At 41.8% G+C, this 25,660-nt stretch overlaps 1 protein-coding gene across 11 annotated transcripts in view; it reads left to right on the top strand.

Annotated features, from left to right (window-relative positions):
• tenm2a (teneurin transmembrane protein 2a) overlaps positions 1-25,660 on the top strand; it is a 260,523-nt gene that overhangs the window by 72,570 nt on the left and 162,293 nt on the right. For 6 of the 11 annotated variants that reach the window (XM_088081291.1, XM_088081292.1, XM_088081301.1 and 3 more), the window contains exons 3-5: positions 21,279-21,323; positions 21,447-21,485; positions 22,701-22,994. In XM_088081291.1, the coding sequence (XP_087937417.1) occupies positions 21,279-21,323; positions 21,447-21,485; positions 22,701-22,994 (378 nt within the window). The remainder of the gene's footprint in view (positions 1-21,278; positions 21,324-21,446; positions 21,486-22,700; positions 22,995-25,660) is intronic. The other 5 variants (XM_088081296.1, XM_088081297.1, XM_088081299.1 and 2 more) reach the window with 2 other exon arrangements.

Below are 25,660 nucleotides of genomic sequence, written 5' to 3' on the forward strand. Positions count from 1 at the left end.
GTAGGCTACACAAACAAACTGGCAAGTTTCAAAGGCAAAACACGTCTTTTGCTAGACACTTTTCCCCACAAATACAAAATGCTAATGTTATTAGCACAAGAGTTTTCCTTTAGGCCAGAGTGAGTCACACCTAAAATGCGTCTTTCTGGGGGCTTTACTGTCTTCACAATTAGTTGTTTCTTATCTGTAACATGAAAGTAAATAAAGCTTTGTTTCCACTGAGTGCATGCCATAGGTGTGTCATCAGTTTGACTCAGAAGTATAAATCCTGCTTAACTGTGTAGATACAGCCAACAACAGGTTAACTCAATTTAGCATAAAAAATGTCTTCACAATTAATTGTTTCTTATCAGTAAAATGAAAGTAAATAAAGCTTTGTTTCCTCTGAGGGAATAGTTTTCAGCTTGCAAAAGTAAACAGGAGGTCTGTGTCCCAGCGGCGTGTATGCCTAGTTACATTTCTGGGGAGGTGCATGTCAGGTTACAGCATAGATATATGCATTGTGTACACCATAGGTATGTCACTGAACCGTATAGCTACAGCCAGTAACAGGTCAGTTTAGTTTAGCATCAAGAAAGTGATCCTTGTTCTGCCAGAAGGAAGAAAAAAAGCTCCTCTAAAGCTCACTTATGAACATGTTATGTGTTCAGGCATACTAACAAAAAACATTTAAAATTGACATGGTTTTACAGGGTGTTTTGCACAGAACTATATAATGTTTTTATACGATGTGTATTGATTACAAAAGCAACATTACAGAGCAATAGAGGTGCTCATAGGTGGATTTCAATGAGCATTTTTGACTGAGCCAGGCTTGCCATTTACTTCTGCTTCCTGACTTTGCACTAAGACACGCTAACTTGTTGCTATTGTTAGCTTTATATTTAAGGCTCATTTTTGGTTTTAATGTTAGAAATGTAAGGAAGGAGCCTTCTGTCTGTACTAGCCGTTCATTTCATCCATACTTTTGCATGTTTATGGATAGATATGGATATGGAGATATGGACAAAACAGAGCATTAGCACCAGGGATCATGGAGACAGCGTAGCTTAGTTTAAGCAAGCTGTGACAGTAGAAGACAACAAAGACGAAAATGGCATAACAGAAAGTCTCTGTAATACACTGAAAATAAATCTCCGTCCACATGTCGCAATGTATATAATTGCCTCTCAGGCCACCGCCGTCTATATCGCTGCCACTGTTAAAAGGCACATTACTACACCCTCTTCCACAGTCTCCTTGTCTGTTGTTCTGTAAAACTTTTTGACTCTGATATCTAGTGCACGTGGAAGAATGAGGGCAGGGATCTTTACGACTTAAAACAGACATACGTATCTATTTTCACATGTGAAAGAATTGTAAATAAGCCCTTACTTCACCTCAAAGACATGAGAGCGGTATCAGTCTTGTCATCTCACTCTCGGCAACAAGGCTAATGAACACATTTCCCAAAGATTTCATTTGCACAAAACACATTTTATCATTAAGCACAGATGGAATGTGTTTGCAGGCCAAAAATGGACTTTATGAGATATACGGTTCCAGGGTTATAAATCTCCCTCTAGATTCAGCACATACAGTAATGAGGGCTGTCAATTGCAGCTAAAAAGCAAAACTCGAACCTCAAGGATGTAGCAGTTTCCTTAACCAATGTACCAATTATTTCTGTTTTCAGTGCAGCTCCAGTAGGCAAGTCATTTTCTGTCCAGCACATATGGTTGACCCAAGCATCGCTGAACAAATTTAGAGCCCTTTCACTCCTGTAATGTGATTCTTACACTACTTAAACATCCAGCAGTCACATTGTTGCGCATGTAAAGGTTTTCCAGTCATATTTTTGTGTGTTTCTTGCAAGGTCTCTGTGGCGAGCCGTTAATGTAATCAGATGGTGTAAATGCTGCACTTTGCAGCAGAGGACCAAAGCAGACCTTTAGCACTGGAAAGCCTGTCATAATGAACTTCTGTATCCCCTGGTGAGCGAGTTAGCCGATAGGCCGATAGGTCATCTCTAAAGGGGTGGGCCTGCTCTCACAGGCATGTCTTTAAACTGTATGTGTGTGTCCGTGCATACTTGTGTTTGTGTCCGTGTGTGTGTTGCAGAGAGACATGAAACAGGCAGTATTGATCCCTGGCCAGTGAAAGGAGTCAGACTCAATGGGATTGATCTGTACTAAGCTCTGTTTTCTCTGCATGGACACAGACAGGAGAGGAAGAGAGCTCAAGGCGATACAACACACTAATACAGGAGAGACCATCAAGGACCCGCTGACATATATATATATATATATATATGTATGTATATATATATATATACATGACCAGCTGGACCATGACATATATATATATATATATATATATATATATATATATATATATATATATATATATATATATATATATATATATATATATGTATGTCAGCGGGTCCTTGATGGTGTTATCGAACATTATTATAGCTTGAAAATTGTCAATATTTTTTGACTTTCTGTGCATTGTTTTAAAAAAAAAGCAGAAATTGCTCAATAAGATGGATGAAAATGTTTAATGGCACACACATAAAAACGGAAAGAAAAAAACAAAAAATGCAACAGAAGAGAATATTTCGTGCTGTGGAGTCAAAGGTAATGCCAGAAGATGGAGGATTGATTGGCGGGACGCACCAAAGACTGGAAGTCAGTGGTGTGTGCTGTCCGGACACACTCCACTGCTGCACTGAGCTGACCTCACACCAGGCGATAGCTGGTCGATACCACAGTCCTCTCAGCCTATCAGCTCCCTCGAAAAGCCCAGAGCCACAGATGCATCGTGGGAAGTGTGGCCACAGGAGACCAACAGTGTTGCAGCACCATATGGACTGTGACACCGCGGGAGGAGGAGGAGGTGGAGGGAGAAAGAAAAGGAGTTAGAGTGAGAACGGCGAAGGGAGAGAAGCAGCAGATGAATAGAGTTTTCTTCATCTTTCACCCAGATATTTTTGTAACTAGTACTCGAGAGAGAGAGAGTGAGGGATCGCAACAATGTGTTCTTCTTTTGAACAGCTTGTAGTTTGCAGGCAAGATGGTAAGAGTAGACAGAAACTTTCAAACTGTAACTCCAAAAATTGGACTTAAGGAGGACTGAGTTCTGATAACGTCCTTGTTGTTTTATTGAATATCCACCAAATTGTTTGAAGGGGAGTTTTGATATCTGAACTGACCTGCGTTATTAGTAATTCATGGGCTAGTCGGGCCACACTAGAAAATATGATTAACTTTGATTAAATTATAATGATGTTGTTCCTTTGGTTGGGTGAGCCATCTTGGCGTTTCTGCTCTTCGTTGAGAAGTTTTGAGGTCATCCGACGCTATCCTCAGAATGTAATGTTGCTTTAGTGGTCATGTGTAACTTTCAGGTCTGTGGTGTGTTAATGCATTGACCAGCCCTTACAGCTGTCGTGGATTTATGTGTAAGACTAAAAAGGGAGTGAGTCATGCATAGGTGGGACCGAAGCACCCAATGAGCATGTGAATTCACATGGCAACATACGTTTAACTGTTGCAGTGTTTCATATTGAGTAGCTTATTGACTAACCTGCAGAAAAGTTAATACTCCAGTGACATTTTTCTTCATGATTTTGTTGCCTCTACTTCATTATCCTGCACATGCAAACACATCTTGGGCACAAAATGCACATTTTTGCAAGTCAGTGTCTTTGGGCTGTTTCGGTAATTCTGAAAGATGATTTACATTGAGTTATGCAGTGCAAATTATTAGGAGTATACCAGATGTCCTCATGATGTGTCCAGAGCCAAATCAAGGATTTTGGGATGTGATTCGTCGACAACACTCTAAGAACAGGAACACTTTTCTGCAGTGATCAAAACAATCTTAAGCTTTATGATAGGTGTCTGAAAGAAATTAGTGCGTTTTCTCGCTATTTTTCTGCACAGTTGCTCTGCTGCAGCCTACTGTAGTTGTACTCCAAAGATATCATTGCCTTCTAAAATAACTTACTGCACATCATTATGCATGAAAAGCTTCACTGGAATTTCAGTGTTTCCTGAAGCGTAAGTTCAACTTAAAAAGGAACATCATCTCCCTTTGGAACCATATTTGGAGTGTGTTTGGAGCCATTTTGGGGATGCTGTATATTTGTGTTTTGCTACTCTGTGCCTCCCAGGCAAGAAATATATTCTGTGGACTTACCTCCCAGTCCACTAGGAAACAGTTTGCTGCTTTAAAAGGAGGTGAGGAGGAGCTGATGTTAATGACCTTCTATTTAGGCCTGCCTCAAGTCCACATGCTGATAATGTAATCCTCCCACATTGAACATTTTCGTCCCGTTTCAACAATTTTGACTTTGTGGGCCAAATTGTGTCCCACGTTTGCATTTGCACATCTAGTTGCAGAAAAAAAACAGTATGGCGTCTTTATATGTCTTGTGTGCTTTATTTTATTAAGGATACAAGCTAAAGTATGATGCTGACTGTACATCTGCACGACAGACATAATACTACAAGTTTTACCTTACATTTATGTATTGTGTAGATTTGAAGTTCCCAAATGTCATCTGGATGTTAATTGGTCAACTGAGTTAGATGTGATCTACACCCCTGAATCATCATGCATAAGTCAGACTTGCTCAGCAGTTTAAATCAGTCTAGTGTTGTGCCCACTGACATGTATTTCTCCCATTTAGAGTAACAATCGACCAATCAGAGCACAGTAGGTGGACTTAATAAAGGGAGCATCATCTTTCCTTAGAACTACAGTAGCATGCTACCTAGCTACATTTATTGGAAATAGCAACAGAAAATGGTGACATCGATACAGCTGTCAATTAGTGTGTGATGTGAGAAAAGTCTCTACAACCTGACAAATTTTGAAGTATGAAAAAAAACATACACTAATATCTTGTTTAACATAGTTTGTCCACATACCATTAAAAAAGCGGCTGGAGGTAGATCTGGTCTTTCTCCCTTAATGAGAAATTTACTTGTGATAACTTTTGCTCTCCACTTTCTGCAGCACTGTTTGCATTAAGTTGACCAGTGAAAGAGCAGTGTACCTCAAGATGACTAACGTTAGCCTCAGAGGAAACATCCCTGAGATTCAGCCATGTATGTTTGGGCCTCAGTCAGACCCAAACTCTGATGAGGAGTCTGGTATGCACCAAAATCAAATGTAGCAGACTTATAAGTTGGAGTTAGCATCGTAGCTTGTAGGCTAACATGCAGTGTCTGAGAAAGGGTTGGCTGTCACCACATTAGCATCTGTAAAAATTACAAAATAACTTCTATTATGAGGTTTTTTGGTAGAAAGTGTAGCTTCAAGGTCTGGTTTATATCCAAAAACATCACACTCTATCATGTTTGCTTTCAAAACTTGCCCACTTTAGTAGAGAAGTGTGAAAAAAAAAACTTGCACAGATACAAGCCAGTAGAGTCAAGGTCAGACATTTTAGGGGACAAAAACATTTGGAAAAAGAAAACATTTTTAAGTGAAGGGAGAATTTAAATTAACTGCGCTTAGCAAGCTCTACAGCCACTTTAAGCCAACTGAAAAAGACATTGGCAGAAAGAATACATCGCTTGCTATTGATTGATCAGGAAAAAAAATGAAACAAAATGACCCCTACCTCCCACAAAGTAATCAGCTAACATTAACATAACGGCAGGCTAAATTAACGAATGGCCACTTAATTGCATTTTGGTCTGATAATATGGCTACCACTGAACAGAGTTTATAAATAACAATGTAAAATCCCTATTTCAAATTATGCAACTGCTGCCTCTATTTCACATTTCTGAACATAACGTGCACATTCTGATCAAATCATTTTTTCCTTTCAGTTTATTCTCAGTGTTTGAACGCTAGCTGTCCCAAACGGCTCCTTGCAGATTTTGATAAAGCGGGTTTGCTTGTGTATTCCAACAGACCCCCCGCTTTCATTGGATCTCAACTGCACTGTTTCCCCATTACACACTTATTACCTAGTCCGCTTGGATAAGCACAGCCAAATAACACATTCTTTCCTCACCATAACATGCAGCAGCCTGGAAAGCTCATTACAAGTGTTCACTATTTAACACCACAAAGCAACATATTTGGAAAACATCAGTGATCCCGAATAATGGCACAGGCCTCGTTCACGTACAAGCAGGAATATCAGAGAAGGCTTTGCCAGCATGTTTTGCTTTATTTTACATAAAATCACTCTCCTCTTTTCTTTTTTTCATTTTGGGCTGAATATGCATGTATCACTTCTAAACAGATCATCTCGTGACTTAAATACAAATGTCTAAACTTTAATATGCCACTCTGAGCACACTATACCTCTTCTTTCCGACTGCAGTCTCTCTTTGTTTGTCTCCAGTCTTTCCCTGTCTCTCTAATCTTCCACCCCATACTGTGCATCTCCTTGCTTTTCTTCCAGTCCTTCTCCGCAGCTCCTATTCAGCACATCCCAGGGGTGTGTCATCCCTGCAGGTCCACCTCTAGACAGCAGGCATTATCACAGCCACTGCAGTCTCTAGAAGCTTTGGCCTTTGCTTTTAGAAGGATCTAAATGAGCCCCTCTACATTCTCCTCCGCTGCTTTTCCCCCAGGGATGGAAACCACACAGACAATCCACCACCCACCTGCCTGCTTTGCTGCCTGGACAACACTCAACATCATCTACTGTCCCTACCCTTTCTTCTCAGTCTTTCCATCTGTCTCACTTTCTTTTATGTCCTCTTTTACTCTTCTGTCACACCTTTCATACCTGTGTTCTCTGTCTCATTCTGTTCCCCCCCACCCTTGCTGTTCCTGTATTGTTGCGTTAGTGATCACATCACATATTTGTTATGTCGAGACCCTCTCTGTGGCTCTGAGCATGAGAGTACTGTGTGTCTTTGTGTTTTATTTCACACAGGGCTTTTCTTTCTATGTCAGCTTTATAGGCTTGACCTCTTATCTTCATAGATTTGCTGAAATATGCACATACTGTATGTGCTAATACATTTAGACTTAGCCCATTCAAAGCCATAAAAGCCAGTGGCATGCATACAGCATAATCGCCATGTGAACCTCATTCTGCATTCCCTTTTTTCCATCGACTTTGATGTGACAAATGACGACAGTGGCCAATGATTGCTTTGTCCAAAAACTCTGCCAAACTCTGCCACTCGCATCCTGGCATGATTGCCTCCTCTGCCTCTATTCAAGACCGAATGGCAAGGAAAATGCACTGCGGAGTGGTCGGGAGGAGGCTGTATGCTAGAGAGCCATCCTTTGCTTCCTCTGTCCTCTCCATTCTGTGAGGAGAGAAGACTTCTAAGTATCTGCAAGAACAGCAGCGGCAGCCTCTCATAATGTGCCCTCTTCAGCGAGATTCAGGCACTAAACCTCACCCTTTAGAGCGAGCAGCTTCCTATGCGACATGTTTGCAAGGAGGATTGCGAGAGGAACCTGCATGACAAGGATATAAGTGTGATTTGTCACTTCATATCACTGCTTAGCAAAACAGATGTGTATGCAGTCTGCAAATATGCACTTTTAATACCTTTAAGTCAAACGTGTGCTGGTACCCAGGTTGTACAGGAGCATCGTATCCTCATATAATGTTTCATGCTACGAAAATGCCAACACATTCTCATCCCAAGTCGTCCCATATTGTTGCTTTGACTTGTGCATCTACATATACAACTCTAGATATCAACCTACATTTGCTGGTGGCATTCTGGGATGCCGCAACCGAAACCGGGATGTCATCAAAAGCACATGGTTAGGGTTAGCCCACAAAGGAGTGTATGGTTAAGTTTAGGTAACAGAAGCATGCAGTTTGGTTTAGGCAAAAACATCATGGTTTGATTGTACATTCATACAGGAAGCAAAACCAGGCTCCCGGATGAAAGTCCTGAAAGTACCCGTCCACCGACCCTTCCTCCCACCACTCTATAAGCCCCCTCATGCTCCTTATATTACATTGTTAGTGGCAGTGTTTTAACCTGACACTCTCCAGCAGTGATTCATTCCGGCCGTGGTATCAACTGACACCCTCTGTCTGCGTATCATACTGTCATGCCAGGTGCCATCCTGCTGACCAGTGGCGTATCATAACAATGCAAAAGGCTCCAGCCAGCTTAAAAACTGATGTCGCCTAGTAGCATATCATACCATCATGAAAGGTGGCTTTTGGCATCGGTATCTTATGCTGAAATCGCTGAAAATTATTAGGGAAGGAAGTATGATGAGGACTTACCTGAAAATGCCTTCACTCAAAGTTCATGGTTCTGAACACCAGTCTCCTGGGTGAAGTTCTTTGTTTTGTGACCCATCCACTACCCCCAGCCTTCCCCCCTAACTTGGCTGCTTGTGACCCCCCCACCCCCCCGATAGCTATGGTCAGTTGATTGCAACCTTCCAAAGTACGTAGGTTAGGCAGGAATTACCAGCTCATCACTTCACGGAATATGTACCAATATTGGTGCATTGGTTTTCATAGGAAAAATGGTGCATGAGAACAGCTTGACAGGAGTAAGGTTCTCTCCCACCATTGTAGAGACCAAGGGTTTGATCCCTGGTTGTGGAGCCTCTGGACCGCTTCCAATGAGCGCAACTGGCTTTGTTCTCTGACGGGAAGCCAGTGAGGGTGTTTGTCCTTGTCGCTTCACTAGCCACTTCCTCTGCTTAGTCAGGGCTCCTGCACAGTGGTGAATAGTTGAATCAGGGGGATGTCGTGTGCTTACCACATGTTACACCTCCTGGTGAAGCTCATTGCTTGCAGCGGCTGGTGACACCATGTGTCACAGACATAGCACAACTGTCTGCAGCCCTCCACAGACAGTGACAAGAACTGCTTGTGCATAGGGGTTTGGACATTCATGGGAGCAAAGCAGAGTGAAAATCCATATAAATAGATTAACAAATATACAGAATGTATGTATGTAGGCTTCTCCTGTGTCCGCGTGCACACATGCCTGTTTGTGTCCGTCAGTTGCGTTGCTTTACAGTCAACCTGGCCTGCTGATGATCAAAGAGAGAACAAAGCAGCTGCATGCTATTAAAAATAAATGCTAAGATTAAATGCAATCCCTCTCCTCTTCCTTCGATCCCTCTTTATCTTTGTCTTCTCCCTGGCACTCTGCGCCTCTGCCAGCTGCTGACACTCAAAAGCGTCCCGTAGCTGCAGCAGCAGAGCAGAGGAGTCGCTAAAGAATGTCCTGGGGCCGACTCCGATCCACTCCTCCAATCCTCAACGCACTCCCACTCACCCCGTGCCCGTATTCGCTCTTTTATAGACAGGAAACTGCTCTTATGGGTTTGTTTGTGTGGCCCTTGCACATGCAAGCAGGTCTTTAACTCTAAGTAACATCTGGTCCAGCATTTGGCACTCGTAGACACACACTTAGGCTAGTGTACATGTCAAAAGGGCCCAGATTACAGACTCACATTAGCTCTTTTGCCTGCATCATGAAAAAATCTGTAAAAACTGGGAGTGCTTGTGAAAGATGAGAGTGATTAATACTTGTTTTGGGATTAAATTAAATGACTGGCACTAAGTACAGGTCTGTCAGAACCTTATGCGCCCTCGGGATTCACTCTATAACATTATCCATACAAACCGGAGAACACCTCAGCTTAGTTTGTCAAATGCTGTCTGTCCTATAAAAGTGCTAGTTATTAGCACTGACGCTGGCACAGGTGTGTGCACACACACATGCAAACACCGAGTAACAGATGAGAAAAATAATAGAAAGAGGCCGGGGAAATGCATGCTGGAGGTGCCAGCTATTTAGCACCGATGCTGGCTCTCATTCGCAGATGCGAATGCCCCCCGCGCACACACACAAACACACACGTAGACGCAAATATTGGGTAACAAACAAGACAATTAATTGACAGAGTCCAGGGAAACACATGCTGACATCTACAGTTTCCTTAGAATAAAAATAATTTATCAGACAATGTTATGTGGGTTTTGTGAGAGTTGAGTTAATCTATGTTTACTATGTAATGACCCTCTTTGACTCTGCTTGGCAGCTTTTGATAAATGAGGCAGATTGTAAATGTCAGTGTTATCAAGTGCTTTTTTTTCGTCTCTTTCTCAGCCGAGTCACTCGCTTCCTAGGCTGTAATTAAACACATTCCCCAGCCACATAATTTAAACTTGTGCGTGTGTGTTTGTGTGAGCAAATGTATGACACATTTCTTACACACGTGTATGTTTCTTCTATGCTGGTTCTGTCCTTGCTTTAGTGACAGAAAATGATACCAATGCAAATGATTTGCTTTTCCAACTGATGTTGCAGCATGTGTAAATAAACTTCAATCACTATAGGATTACCATGCAGATGAAGACACACAGGGAATGACGCTATAGATTCAGGGAGAAACGGTAGGCATGAGATGAAATCCATAAATATTTATGTGAAAATAGACGATGTGGCGTAATGATGTACAGACATTACAAAGAAAGCCACAACACTGAGTGGCTTTTCCTCAACTGACAAGTTATACATTAAAGCACTTTAATATGGAAGTGTATCTTGCTTGTACCGTGTCCTATTTGTGACCTCAGCACTCTGAGTATGTTATTTCGGGATTCGGTCACATACATGTATATCAAAATATGTTTTTTCTCTGTTAACCAGTAGCAGGTTTTACTTTTGCCTGCCCATAATGATGAAATGTTTAAACAGGTTGAAGCCAGTAACACTTCTACAGACTGTGATACACCACTTTACGCTTCTTCTTCTTCTTCTTCTATTAGCTAGGACCCCACCATGTTGAACCGCCATGTTTCTTCAGTAGCCCACAATAAACAAATCAAACACTGGCTCTAGACACCGTCTTTTGCCTTTTCACGTTACCTGAAAGCTACCATCATTGGCCGTAAGAGAAGGAGAGCCAAGGGGTTTTCAGTTAGTTACAATCTGCAACCTGACTGCTAGAGACTGGCAAATCCTGAACACTGCTCCTTTAATGCAGTGTACTCTACCTACACCCCAAATCCTGATTTGTTTTTTTTAAACCTTAAAACATCTAGACCAATTTTCCTGGTGAAGGTAGGCTACATAACATTAAGCAGAAGTGCTGTTGCTGTGGTTACCTGCAGTTTCATATACCTTGTGCAGTGAGATATATTAAGGGTTAAACTGTTGACCAGAATCTTGGTGTGTCCTGTGCAGCCTGCCAGCCACTTAGTGAGTATTTTCTCCGTCCATGTTTTCAAGCCCTTTGTGAATATGTGTCATGTAGCACAGTATAGCTTTTTTTTTTTCTAGTCAAACTGATTTATATTAATCACATTAAAGGAAAAAAAAGATACATGCCAGTGAAAATTGTTGTTAAAGGTCCAGATGTTTTGTTTTTCCCAGGTCCGAATGGTTGTGGTAACTTGCATTACCGCCTATAACAACATCTTTTTTGGTACAGCAACCAGGAGTCACTTAAGTCCAACATTTTCTAGTCCTATAGCAGGCTTTTAACAGGCTACAAGCAACAAGAGAGGAGGACTAACATGAAAAACAAACCAAAAGAAAGACAATGTGCCTTTAACATTATGCTTTGAAAGCCCCTCAGACATACATATAGAGAAAAAGTCTTTGTGAATCCAAGAACATACCTCCATTGTCTAGTTTCCCTTGGTATTAAGGAACATGATGGGGACATGCTTTTCTTCAGTATAAACTCATTACTAACTAAAACATATACAGATTCATTTATGCAATATGTCAGTATACCTGAATGAATATTGCAAAAGATCCATACATAGCTCAGCATTGCACTCTCCCTATTGATCTTATCTCATTCTGTAGGGCCTACTTTATGGTTATTCTGGTCAATTGACATTAGGACAGTGTAGGCTTAGGCGATATTGGTTGGCCACAATCATGGTTATCACATGCCCACAATAATGAAAGGATAGGCTATTTAATTATGAAATGCCTGTTTTCTTCAAATAGAGTGAACAGAAAGGATTGTTTGCTATGGTCAAGAAAAATGTGATCTTTGTTAGATGTTACGGTGACAATACACATTAGCAGTGCTGTAGACTAGTTTGAGAACTCTGTTTTAGCCTATTTTTTCACCTAATTTCCATATTAAAGATAAAAATACAATCATAAACCAATCAAGTTCCCCTCTTTCACCAAACTAAGGCTAACGTTAGCGTAATTGCCTTGTTAACTCATCATAAAACACATTTTATTCAGACCAAACCAGTACATGTAAATGTGAAAAAAGGCCATTTTTTTTTTCTGCACGTCTCTCTCCAGCTTTTTTATGGACAATAATATCATAGCCTATATTTTTGTTTTTCTTTAAGGTATGTTGTCGATAGGGTAATTTTATTATCGCCTAACTTTAGTAGTGTCTTCATCTATAAATGGGGACTTCTACCTCTCAGCAGTAAACATTTAGGTATAACTCCTATCCCATCATCTGGTCCAAATTGTTTGGACTACTTACAGATATTCAAAGACATCCCTACTGAAGTTTGTCTTGTGCCATATTAAAGGCAGACTCCAAATATTTTGAAGTGGGGGGTTACATGGTGTATCCTTAGTCAGTCCATTACATATAGCAGATGTCAGTCAGCATGCCCCCCCATTTGGAGAAGCAGGCTTGAGTCCAACACAGAAGCTAAGTATGCAAGTAAAGACAGTCCATTTCAACACGCAGGATGTTAATGGCTTTACTTCCCCATCTATTCACTCGCCACTGCTTCAGTCAGTTAGTTTGTGTTATAGTGTGACTTTGGTGAATTTGACCTTATAAACACCAAAGTCAGCACAAACAAACTAACTGAGGCAGCGGTAAACCAGCAATTCCTGTAATCAGCAATGTTAAATTTCTGTTTTCCTCAATGTAGTCTGGTTTGAAAAGAGTCACGCAACATCCCTATTTTGCTGTTGGAAATCACTGTTGGACACCAAGGTAAATCGGTAAGAACCCCCTGCACAGTAGTACATTTTTTTTAGCTTTCATGTTGGAGTCCAGCCTGCCTCTCCAAACTGGGAGCATGCCTACTGACATCTATTGTTTGTAATATACTTTAATATCTATTTCCAAAATTCTGAACTATCCCTTTAAGATTTTAGCATCGTAAAAGCTTTTTATATCAAAAAGAATTCCTTACAGGCAATAAGTGAAGTATTCCAGTTATAAGCAACAGTGAGGCCTGTCTTCCAGGCTGGTCAACTTTGACCACCTATTCTTGGATGAGAGGTGTTTCACTGCTTAGCGCTACACCTCTCAGTGACAAGACCTCCTCGAGAGTGCATGGTGTTGTGTCATGTCCTGTCATGTCCTGTCCAACCCATACTGCTGTCCTCTGGGCAGGAGTAACTAGTCCAGAGTTGGATGACATTTGTCACACCTATTTTGGGTTCCTCATTAGGAGGTGCAAGGGCCCCCGTGGCTCAGGCGGGAGCCAAAGAACGGATGTCATCTGGGAGGTGTAGGAAGTGTTTGACCATGACTCTCCTATTTGGGCATATCTGTGAGGTTGTTACTGCACTGCTAATGGTGGCGTTAATGACATGCCACATGCAACGAGCAGTGTGTATGCACGCGTGCGAAATGGGCTTTTTGATAATCAACACTGAGCCCTACGAGGCTGACTGTCAGTGTACCCTGTCATCCTGTCATGACATGTCAGTCACAGAGGGAAGGTAATGCTGTGACATATCTCTGCTACTGCCACTCACTCACTGTGAACAGGAGCACTTTAGGAGACAACAAAAAGACATGATGGGATCGTTTAATGAAACACTAAATAAATTAACATCCACGTTCAAATTTGATCACACAGTTTCTTTATTGTAGTGCAATATGACTTTTTTTTTTCATTTCAAACAAACCTCACCTCGATTTCTGACATGTGCATTAAGAAGAATGAAAGAGCCAGTGTTTGAAGTGATAGAATGTGTGCTAACGTTTTGTTTACCTATTAAAGCAAAATGCACATGTTTAGTTTCCAGATGTCAAGATAAAACATTTTAATCTTGACAGCATCATCTGCTACAAACTACTTTGTTTTTAATCCCAGCAAATAAGACTCAAAGAATAATCTCCTTTCTGAGGGATGAGGCAGTTTATCTGGTGGTCATGAGAGTGATGACTGAGATAAGATGTTTAGCTAAAGAGAAAAAAAAAGACATCTACAGTAATACTCTAAAACCCTCTAAAACACTCCAAATAAGAGGTTACAGGTTGTTTTGAAAGATAAAAAAAAACCCAAAATAATAATAATCTTCTTATCAGTAATTTTACTATAATTATTGTGTTGTTGTTGTTGTTGTTTTCTTAATAGCTGAGAGGCTCAATCAATTTCTTGACCATAGGAATTACAGGCTTCCTATCAGCATAAACATTGATACTGAGGATTCTGCAAAACTGCAGAGAATGCTTAATGAAAACCTTTTTTAATGCCAAATGGCAAAGTTTGTAAAAAAAATTTTTGACAGTATCTGCACATGGCAAATGCATTGTCATTAAAATCATTGTATATGATATTCAGAGCATTAATACTGCAGAAAACTACTAATTGCTATGTAAAGATATGATGGAAAAATAGCATTCTGAGCAGAGAAGAAGGTCCCTCTGTTACTCTTTTCATCACATTAGTTTTGGTTCTTGAACTGGTTTCGTTCATGGTTCTTGCAACCTTGGTGCTGTCTCTGAAGCCAGCCCACGTTTCCACCAGTTATGTGTGTTGCGCAATGCACAAAATCGCAAACACATTGATTACCTGTACCTATATTTGTCTTTATCAAAAAAAACAAGGATGAACCAGCTATTAATACACCTTTTTTTTCAGATGAATTTTCCCTAGACTGCTCCATCCTGTCCCTCCAACTGTTAAAATATAACACGCCCACTGATGTTTTCATGGTTCACACTTCAGAACCAACTTTTTGGATTTGAATCATTTTACATTTGGTCAAAATACTGCGAAAGGTTCAAAATTAGGTGCATGATCTGGACCAGAACCAATTCCATGTTGGTGTAAAAAAGGTAGCCTGTCTAGTCCTGCATGCATATAAGAGCATAGATATAGAAACCTTGATATCACGTTCCCAGCTTGACATGCATTTGCGTGGGTGCCATATTGGGGAGGTCAAGATCCACAAGTGAATTAATGAGTGTCTACTTAGAGATGCAGATTTCCCTTTAAAATTGACCGTAACTCGCTTGACTGTAAACAGATTTTCACAAAATTTGTTTTGTTATAAACACCGGAAAGTGAACATGACACATGGTTACTTCTTTCAATTAATTTTATGTACTGGAGACATAATAACATGTTGATCAGATGTTTATAACTAGCCGATTTTGACCTCTGAAAAATGGCGCCGGACGTATTTTGACATCTTGGCAGCGGCCAATGAGGTATCTACATTTCTATATCTATGTCTGTGAGTGTGTTCCATGGGCTAGTTAATTGCTGCCTCCCTGCAATGCTCTCATAAAGCTGTTACAACTGATGCCGTCGTCCAAATGCACAGTGGTGGGAGGGTGATGCTGCAGAAGCACAACGTCCACCCTCAGGTGTCCCCCCAGGTTACAATGTCAGCCTTGTCAGCACCATTGCTGTTGTTAGCGCTGTTGATGGAGCTTGCACCGTTAGCTGCTTGCTGCCGGCTCAGCCACCTCCATGTTGAGAACTGTGTGCAGACAATCTGACCCCAGACTCTGAATCATAAATGTGCTCTGAATGTTACATACAGCTTCTTTGTACCAATATCGTATTATGACAAATTAGTATGATTACCATGAGCTTAGGCAACTAAAACATAGAGTTCAAACTTTTTTAAAAGCTACTTTGGGGTAGCAGAGTTGTATTTTTGGTTACTTATAGCTCTGTTTTGGTCCTCACCAGCTTCTGAGTGAAATATTTGGCTGCTAAATGGGTTTGTTACAGCTTTCACTGAAAACAGCTCCCTGTCAGTCTTGAAACGAGGTTGATGAAAGCGGTTGAGGCCATAAAACATACCAAAAGAAAAAAATGGCTGAAAGACAATACAAATCTCCATACAGCTGAGGAAAAAACTTATAATTGGGTGATAAGACGAAAATAAAAACTCAACAATATTCACAGTCCTGTTGTGCAACACTTCCTTTTCTGGCTCACACACTAATTCATGCACTAAACATTAGCACTGGATGTAAATCACAAGCTGCAGAAAAGTCAGATATAAACATAGGGGTACTGGCAGGTATTTCTGCGCATCACCCAAAGAATTTCACACACTGTATAAATGAGAAACTATCATTTTGTGTGTAAAAATAAAGTGTAACACCAAAAATAGTGATCTCATTATCAACATTTGTAGGTTTTGTTCATTAACAACCTCGCTTCTGATGTGTCTGCACCCGCGCAACATTTGCTTTATTTTACACACTACTCATCACCATGGAAACCCTGATTTGTGGAGATGTTTATTAGTATTCTCCACTACTGCACTGTGTTTGCTTGTGTGAGAGTAATAATAGTGTGTGTGTGTGTGATAATTACAACTGCACAACAATCCCTCAAAACTCTCACAGACAACAGTGACCTTGAACCTTGACCTTAGCACAGCATCTATTCAAAGCCAAGCAGATCGTTTCTTGCTCTCTGTCTCTGCTTTGATGCTTTCCACGATGTTGGCTTATCATTCAGGTATACACAGCCCTCCTCCGTCTGTCTGTCTGCGCTCCGTCTCCGTCTCCTTCTCTTTCTCTCCGCCTCTCTCCCCCTGCAGAAACTGTTTACCATGACCAAGGATTTCATCATTCTTCATACCTCATCTTATGATCCCCTTTTTCGTCATCGGCTCGCCTCACTTTCCATTTCACTCCCTATTTTTTTCCCCTCTTATCGACTTAAGAGGAAGTCTTCACACAGCAGCTGCCTGTGTGAACTATACTGTGAATCATTTTTCATTGCTTTGACACAGAATGAATTCAATGACCACTGTCTTTCAGAAATTCATGAATTCATGGATTTTCTTGCTCAAAATTCCAGCGATTGTCTCCAAGGCTGTATCCACAGCCCGTTTATGCATATGTTTACATACTCATCTTCTTCTTCTAATTTCATTACTATCTATACAAAGAGGGGAACACTCTGCAAGAGGTGATTTACATGAACATCGGCAGAGATAGACAAGTGTCTGATAGAGGATGAATAGAGGCCCTCAGAGTGAGAGGAGGATGTGTGTGTTTGTGTGTCTGTGTGTGTGTGTGTGTGTGTGTGTGTGTGTCTGTCTGTGTGTGTGTGTGTGTGTGTGTGTGTCTGTGTGTGTGTGTGAGTGTGTGTGTGTGTGTGTGTGTGTGTGTGTGTGTGTGTGTGTGTGTTTGTGTGGTGGGAGAGGAGCTGACAGAGAGGAAGACCATCTGTACTGTAGTCTCGGATGAGCTCTGAGCTTGCTATTACTCGTCTTTATCTGTATCGTCACTAGATGTCCTAAACACGAGGTATGCAATTTAGTTTTTGTATTCCAGCAAGATAAGATAAGACTTTATTGCTCCTCAAGGGGAAATTCACGTTACTGCAGCACTGAGGTAAAAAGAAAACAAAAAAAAAAATGAAATACATAAAAAACTAAATAATTAAAATGAAGAGTGGTACAAATTAAAAGTATTTTGGTAGATTTATAGCATTTTGGAAATAAGATTATGTTCCATTTTGCCTGTGTGTGAAGACAGCTGTGCGGAGGGTTTTGAAATACTTACACTGAGAAATGTGTGTAACTAATTAATACAACCGGCTCTATTCCCCATCTTTGCTTCAGTTTGACAATCCAGCTTTCCTTTGCTGTCCTTTGTTTTTTTAATAGCGCACTGAGCAGCTCAAGGATTTTTTAAAATGCATTTTGTCTTGTGCTGGGCAACTCGAAGGAGAGACAGCGTGACAGATTATGGGAGACACAGGAGAGCAACTTCAGTTGGGATTTGATCCCAGGAGAGCAGAAGCATGCAACCCCTGAAAGTTAGGTCCTAACTACTATATTGTCTCTACTTTGTCATTTCCCAACTCTCCTGTCTCTCTCTTTGTCCTGTCTGTTGAGACATTTCTTCACTTAGACTCTCAGTTATTAGGAAGGAATATATATGTATATTTTATTGCTTCGTAATTCACAGGAAAGAAAAACACAAAAGAGAAATTCATTTTTTTCAGGGATACTAAAGTGCAGCGCAGATGAATTTTGAATTGGATGCAAATGAAAATGGAAAACATTAAGAAATGACACATTTTGGCTGCTATTAGCCCCAAATTTTAGCATGTTCTTGGCTGTGTCAAAGAAAATAAGGCTTTCACTGTTATTAACAGTAATTTCAGCCATTCCGGTGGCTTGCTGGCGAACCTGCCGCGCACAGTTGCATTTGCTTCCTGATTTTGATGCATCTTCGACCCAGGAGCAAATCAGTTCACTAGTTCAGCACTTCAGGGCAAATCAGAAATTGTTCGGGACTGCCGCTCGCTCAAAAGCTCAAAATGGCATGTCCAAGGGTGGCTTGCTGTGTAAGCTATTGGATCTGGAAAAAGCAACATAATTGCAGGCATTGAAGCCCACACGATCTGCCTGTTTTATATCCTATACAGAATTACACGATGGGGTGAGGGAAAGTCAACCAGCATAATGCAGAGTCCTGCTGCCTATACTTTGCCTGTCAAACTGCTAACAAGCACAAATGATTTTTTAATGATAGGCCCCTCTATCCCACAAAGCTGTCTACTCACAAACACTCATACACGTACACACATGCACCGCAACGTTGCACACATTCGCTCCCACACACATCCATAATGAGTTTTATCAAGGGAAGTACATGTGGTTTAATGGATCACTGCAAATGCCATTCCCACTCTCACTATTGTATTTGAGTTCCAACAAGATGCTTCTTTTCCCCCCGTGTCACTTTTTTTTTTTCAGAGATTCAACATGTGGCGCATGAATACTCCAAATGATGATATATGTCAGGTGCATGGAACTAAAGTCCCCGCTGAGCTAAGAAACAAGTGAAACTGCAGTTTTAACCATTTAATTTTTCCAAACAATTGATGAGTCTTTGTATATCAGTGTCAATATGTAAGATTCAGTGTGTGGCCTGTAGTTTGTTGCATTAAAAACAATGAGAGGAGCTGCATTGAAATGGGCATGTTGCACCAGGTGCCTTTAGGACAATGAAAAATGGAGATGACCATGTATGCTTAGTAGCATAAACACTAACGTCGTCCTGATGCATCTCCTATAAGGACCACATCATCAGTGCAGGATGTGGTGGTTGTTTTGGTGACAGTGTTCTAATGCTCTGTAACATACCCATTTCATGGCGAGTTTAATGAAGTGCTGCGTGGCCATCGTTTTGCGCCATGGAAGAAAACGTGTTGATTTCTGACTATGATATCTCCAGCCATACTGACACAATTGCTAACGTAAGTAGGAAGTATGCTTAAGAGCAGCTAGCAAAAGTGTAGTTATAATAACTGCGCACAGGAAGGTAAAGACATCTGATGACAAGTTCTCAGCTGGAGACACGGCTGTCCACTTGCATTTGGATCACTGAAATGGATGCTGATACCAGCTCTAAACAGGCTCATATAAGTTAACCTGACCTAACCCTAACCCTGATATTCTTACTGTAACCATAATCCAGTCATGTCCAATGTCTGGCTTGGGGGCCAACTGTGCCCCCCAGACTGATTTTCAAAGGCTTTTTTATTCAGCATATATTGACTGAGACTCATCTTGTACATGTCATATTCTGTTTCCATGCAGGCTGAAAAAAACAGCCTTACCCTCTCTCATGTAGACTGTGTTACCTAGTCCTGGTCGCGAGTGCCTCATCACCTAAAAATAATTGCGGTCAAGCTAGCCGTTGCTGGCATCTCAGTGGTCAAACAGGCCATTGCATATAGTGACAGGGAGAGCGGAAAACAGACAAACTTAGTGGAAGGATGAACATGTGACTACGTACGCTTTCCAAAATAAGGAGGTAATAAGCTGCATATATTAAACATATATATGGAAACAGGATTAATTGGATTTTTAGTATGTGTAAGTTTGTGAGAAAAAGAAAGGGCGAACCGAATCTTATCCTTGTTTTTCTCACATATTTTAAGCATTTCACACTGTTTCACTGCCTTTGTTTCCCTTCCTTTGGCTCTGCCCTTGGCTCTAGTAGTGAAAAGTATTAAAGGAAGCATTTAAGACTATGCAGCTTATGCTCTATAGCAGTTGAATGCAGATTTCTACTCACACACATACAGTACAAACATGTTAACCCAGTTTTTAGTTCTGCAAGGTCGTGCTGTGCATGTTTTCTTAATATTTCCACTTCACTCAAAATAACCCTTCTTTCATGTACTTTGATTCAGCATACTGAATGAGGCCGTTCTTTCTTTTGCATCTTGTACTTTGTTTCCATGTGTGCTGAAACTCCATAACACGCGTTCACGTGTTGATTTTCTGTTTTGTTTCTCTCCCTTCCTTACACTCTGCCCTTCAATATATTAGTGAAAAGCAATCAAGGAAGCATTCTACATTGTGCTCCTTTCACCCTATAGCAGTCTTATTCAGATATGCAACAAAGTCGTATTGAATGCACAGATCAACTGACAGACAAACGTACATGTCAGCAAGTACACAATGATTACACACAGATGTGCGCAGCCCAAGGCAGCTGCAGAAGCTGCTTAAGGCTCAAAACACACATTAATGCGCATTATAAGCTCAAGAATGGCAGCAGTGTCGTACCAAGAGAAAGGCATTGATCTGATTAGAATGCAGCGTCACATTCGCCCTCACATCTGTCTTTGTATCATGTAACAAACATGCGATTGGTTTTCTATTTGTGGAATAACTGAGATAGATTTTCATGTCTGCTTCAACCCGTCGCACCAATCCATCTTTCTTTGAGCACATGTAGATTGCTACGGCATTGGGCCACGTCTATGGTGATAAGGAGTGATTGGATTTTGCATATGTAATCACTAGTTATGGCATGTTAATTGTACAGAGTCGTGGCCTGTGGGATGAAACATTAGATATGTGTAAGCACACACACACACACACACACACACACACACAAAAACACACACATGCACACTTTGATGTTGTAACTGCTTCCACGTAGTGTTTGTTTAGACTAGAAGATGTGTTGTATGTGGTCCAATTATTGTCATTGTAGTTGAATGCGGTGATTTGCATAAAGCATAATCCTAACTGTGATTGTGGAGTAGAGTCTTTTTTAGCGAGCAGTTCAGTTTTGGGAGGATTTGCTCACTGATCTTAAAGAACGCATGTGCTCTACTCTCTCAGGCCTCCTGGAGTTCTCTCCCGTCCTTCTACGATACCTCATCTCAGGTATGAGTTCATTATAGAGTTAGATCCTGTGCATATACAGTAGTGCTGTAGTGTTAAACTTTATAATAGTACCTAGTGTCACATGTAGTAAAGAAGGCTCCTTTTTTCATCCTTTATGATAAGTGGGAGCAGGAGACAAAGAAGCAAAGAAGACGAGGATTGGTAATATTTCCTGATGCTTGGGTGCCTTCATAGCTGGTTGGATGCTTGCCAAACTGTAGCCTAGACGCTAAATCCACCTGTGGAGTTCTTCGCTTGCCTCTTGCTCTCCAGTCTAGTCCATCTGTTTGTCTGAGTAGAAGTATAGAGCCTGTCACCACTTCCCCGGGCTGAGTTTCCTTTCAGGCCCTCCCTCTCCTCATCGCTTTCGGCGCAACTCTCGAGTCTCGGCGAGCCTGTGAAGAGGAGCCATGAAGATCCAGCAGACGATTTTCATCTGTTTAATTCCGCTCTCTCTGATTGCGTCCGTACGCCTGATGAGTCACAGTTAACCCAGTCACACAGCTGTGTGATTCCCAGTGCACTGATTCATACAGCGTGCCGCCACAATGCCGTCCTCTCTTCACTCACCCCTTCCTCTCCCCCCTCCTTCCCAAACTGCTAATGAAGTGAATCACAACTGTTTTTCCCCCGATCCCTTTACCCCAACAGCTGATGGTGAGCGATTGCATCCACAATACTCTTTTAATTAGTATAGAGAATAAATTGGTTGAGCATGCCTTTTTCCTTAATTGCTTTTTCCTCAGCTTGGATTTAATTGGGCTGCAGCACTGTTTATTGATCTCCTTTGATGTGCTTTAATTTGGATAATTTTATATATTTATTTTGGAAGTGACGAGTCGGTTTGTCTGGAGGGGAAGAGTGTTAGGCAGCGGGGCCGGTACTGCAGCAGACTGCAGTATATTCTGTGAGCCTGGGGTCCAGTGTGTGATGGCAACTAGGTGGGGAGATGATCAAACCCAGAAGGCAGCAAAGCAGCTCCACTACAGTCTGAGAGGCCTCAAGTGAACAGCTCTTTGATCTCACATCAACACCTCATGAATGCCAATGCGGAGCAGTAAAGCGAGGGAGGCAGGCCTTCTAAGCCAGCTTTAACAGGCCTGCAGGCCAGTACATATTCCTTCCAGCAGCTAGTTTGTAGTTTGTGCCTGATTCATGCTGCGTCATCTCTCCCCCTCCTGCCTGCCACAACAAAGACCAATTTTCAGCCTCCGCCTCCGTAGTTTCATAATTAGTGTGCTTCTCTGCGTGTGATTGTGGGTTTTGTTTGCTAGATATGTGTGTGTGTGTTTCTTGTCGGAGCATTTGTTTGTGTGAATGTTTTTTTTTTTACATACTCCGCACCCCACCTATGTAACTGTGTTTTCTCTCTCGCAGGTGGTAATTTCACCCTGGCCGAGCTGGGAGTGTGCGAGCCGACTCCCCCTCCGCACCCCGCCGCCGTTCCCTACTGCCCTGACCTGGGTCTCCTCCAGAGGGGGTACTCCCTCAGCGCCGGCTCTGATGCTGACTCGGACCCAGAGGGGCCTCTGTCTCCCGAGCGGGCCATCCAGCTGTGGGCTGGACGAGGGAGGGTAAAGTCCCGGCGCAGCTCAGGAGTGTCCAGCCGCGAGAACTCGGCCCTCACCCTCACCGACTCGGAAAATGAAAACAAATCTGACGACGAGTCAGGTAGGACTCTTTTAAGATGTGTCTAAAATTGATTTGAGAAAATGTGATGGAAAAAACGAGAACAACTCATGTCGGTAGTATGGGACTGATATAATCAGTTTTTAAAGTGATCCTCAGTGAGAATGTATATCTTACACAAGTTTGTCGATATTGTTGAAATCTTTAGACAACCTCTCAAACAGACAGCCATTGTATGAATTGTGAGTGAGTCAGATTTATTGATTGAGTCTGTTTCTGATCTGAAGAACAGTAGTTGGACCCCCCCCAGAGACTCATCCTTTTTTTCATCAATAGCACTTAGCCAAAGCCCTCTAACTCTCCCCTCTCTCACAACTGGTCTGTCAGTCCAAATCTTTTGGATTTTTTTAGAGCTGGAGCATTTGAATTTTCCAGTACTGAGTCAGTCAGAGAGAAGATTTGAGAGTGCGATGTCCCCAGAGGGAATCTCCATCCTCTGGCAACTTTGTTTATTGCCAACTTCCCATTTCCTTGTTAATCCTGACGCCGTCGTAAAAACCTGCGCCGGAGCTCCGCCGAGGTGTCAATGGAGGTTAATGAAAAGTGGATGGAAGGAAAAGCAACAGTCTAATTAATTGAATTCTCGGCAGAAACACGTATCAGCTGTGGATCAACCTCTGTTGGACTGCGGGCCTCTGAATCAGAAACAACTTCTGTCGACTGATCAAACTACTCAACACCTATTAAACACATCAAGAAACACCTTCCCTGAGATGCGCCTCTCATCCCACCACCCGATAATTGCTTTGTGGTTAATTACCAAGCTAATCTCGCTGCCGCAGATATCAGCGGCAGACGCCGCTCTCACTCTCTCTGTCTCAGGGCCAGGAGAACGCCATTGAGCGCTCTGTCGCCGGCGTTTCCAGGCCTTGTAAAATTAGCTTCTTAATCCTGCACTATATTGTGATAATCATTTGCCTGCAGTATGATGTCACCAAGTGTTGATTGTTGAGAAGATCAAAAGTTGTTTTTTTTTCACTTTCCAAAAGAAACTTCCCCAAAAAGTGGCATTCATGGATATTTTTGGGCTCCTACAGGGTCTAAACATCCACTTGTTCCTCATTCATATTGATGATTATGCAGAACAAGTCCCGAATCAAAGTCAATTCAATTAAATGCGAGACTTCAAAAGTTCGCCTTCTATATTGAAACATTTGGGGGAACCACCGGCTCACACCTTTAGGCTCGTCTCATGGTTTCACAGACCAGAGATTTAGATCAGGCGTCTGCATCGCTGTCTCTGCCAGCATGAAGAGATCAGAGGCAGCGCGGCAGCCTGATAAAAGGACCAGGTGTGTGCGTGTGTCTGATCAAGTCAATTCGTTAGTTATTTAGTCGCTCTGAATGAGGAAATCTCACCCCTTCGCTCCTGCAAACAGAACATCTGATACCGAAGGCACGTCACACCTCAAAGCACCCGGAGGAAAGATTTCACTCCCACCAGACCTAACCGGCGTGTGCGCCCCGAGCACCGTGGCTGCTGGAGCTGCATGAGTGTGTATGTTACAGAGTCTGTCATTGTATTTCTATATGCTATTATGCGAGTGTGTATGTGCGTAAACCCTGCATGTGTGTGCAGAAAGTGTGAAACAGGAGCAACGGGAGTGTCAAAACAGCAGGAAGAGGATCTGAGGGTCTAATAATAGAGATTGACAGAGACAGACAGAGAAACAACATCATAAACACATGCTAACAAATCAAAAAGACGGTGACGTGCTAAAACACCAAACAGCACGCTGCACCACTCTCATCTCGCCGTGTCTCTAACAAGCTTCAGAAGTCTCACCTCCAGTTGCTTCTCCTCCTCCTCCTCTTCATCTCCCTCCTCTCCCGCCTTTTCGTCTTTATCTTTCAAGCTTCTTCTTCTGTCTTCTCTGCGCTCAAGCTGCGCCTCTTACCAGCTCTCGTTATGCTCCTGTCAGTACGGCTTTCCAGCATGACTGACAGGTGTCAGTTTAAGGGTCGTGGGTTCCCCTTCAGGGCAGGAGCGCACATGTGGATGAATGTGTGTGTGTGTGTGTGTGTGTGTGTGTGTGTGTGTGTGTGTGTGTGTGTGTGTGTGTGTGTGTGTGTGTGTGTGTGTGTGTGTGTGTGCGCCCTATTGCAGATTTCACTACCAAAATAGAAAGCCCAGAGAAATGGTGACAAATATAACAAACCTCAGGGAAAGTACTATTTGTGTGCGTGCATGCGCGCATGCGTGCATGCGTGTGTGCTTGTGTGCGAGTGCGCGCACATGCTAGTTTTTGTGTCAGCAGGGCAGCTGGCTGCAGAGTAATTGCTGGATTAATTCTTTTATTTGCCTCGTTTATTTTAACTTTATTACGCAATTTTTGTTTAAGCATAATAATTAATGAACACACACAAGTGAACACCAAAATAAGTTACAAATTAGAGAGACTTTCTCCCAATATTTCAGGTTGCCAAACTGCATGTGCTATTTTTAACTGTTTGATTCTGGAGGAGTTGAAAGGTCTAAAACAAACCTAGTCGATAACAAATTAAAGAGTGTGAACCTTTGGATAGATAGTAGTTGTCAGTCGCGGTGCCTGGTGCCTTTGCTCATCTCAACACAATTAGCAGCACATATACACCTAATGTAAACAACTCAGAGCAAGTTTTATATATATATATATATATATATATAT

This window comes from Plectropomus leopardus, chromosome 8 (genome assembly GCF_026936395.1).
Source record: "Plectropomus leopardus strain MGB_pleo_1.0 chromosome 8, ASM2693639v1, whole genome shotgun sequence".
Lineage (NCBI taxonomy): Eukaryota > Metazoa > Chordata > Actinopteri > Perciformes > Serranidae > Plectropomus > Plectropomus leopardus.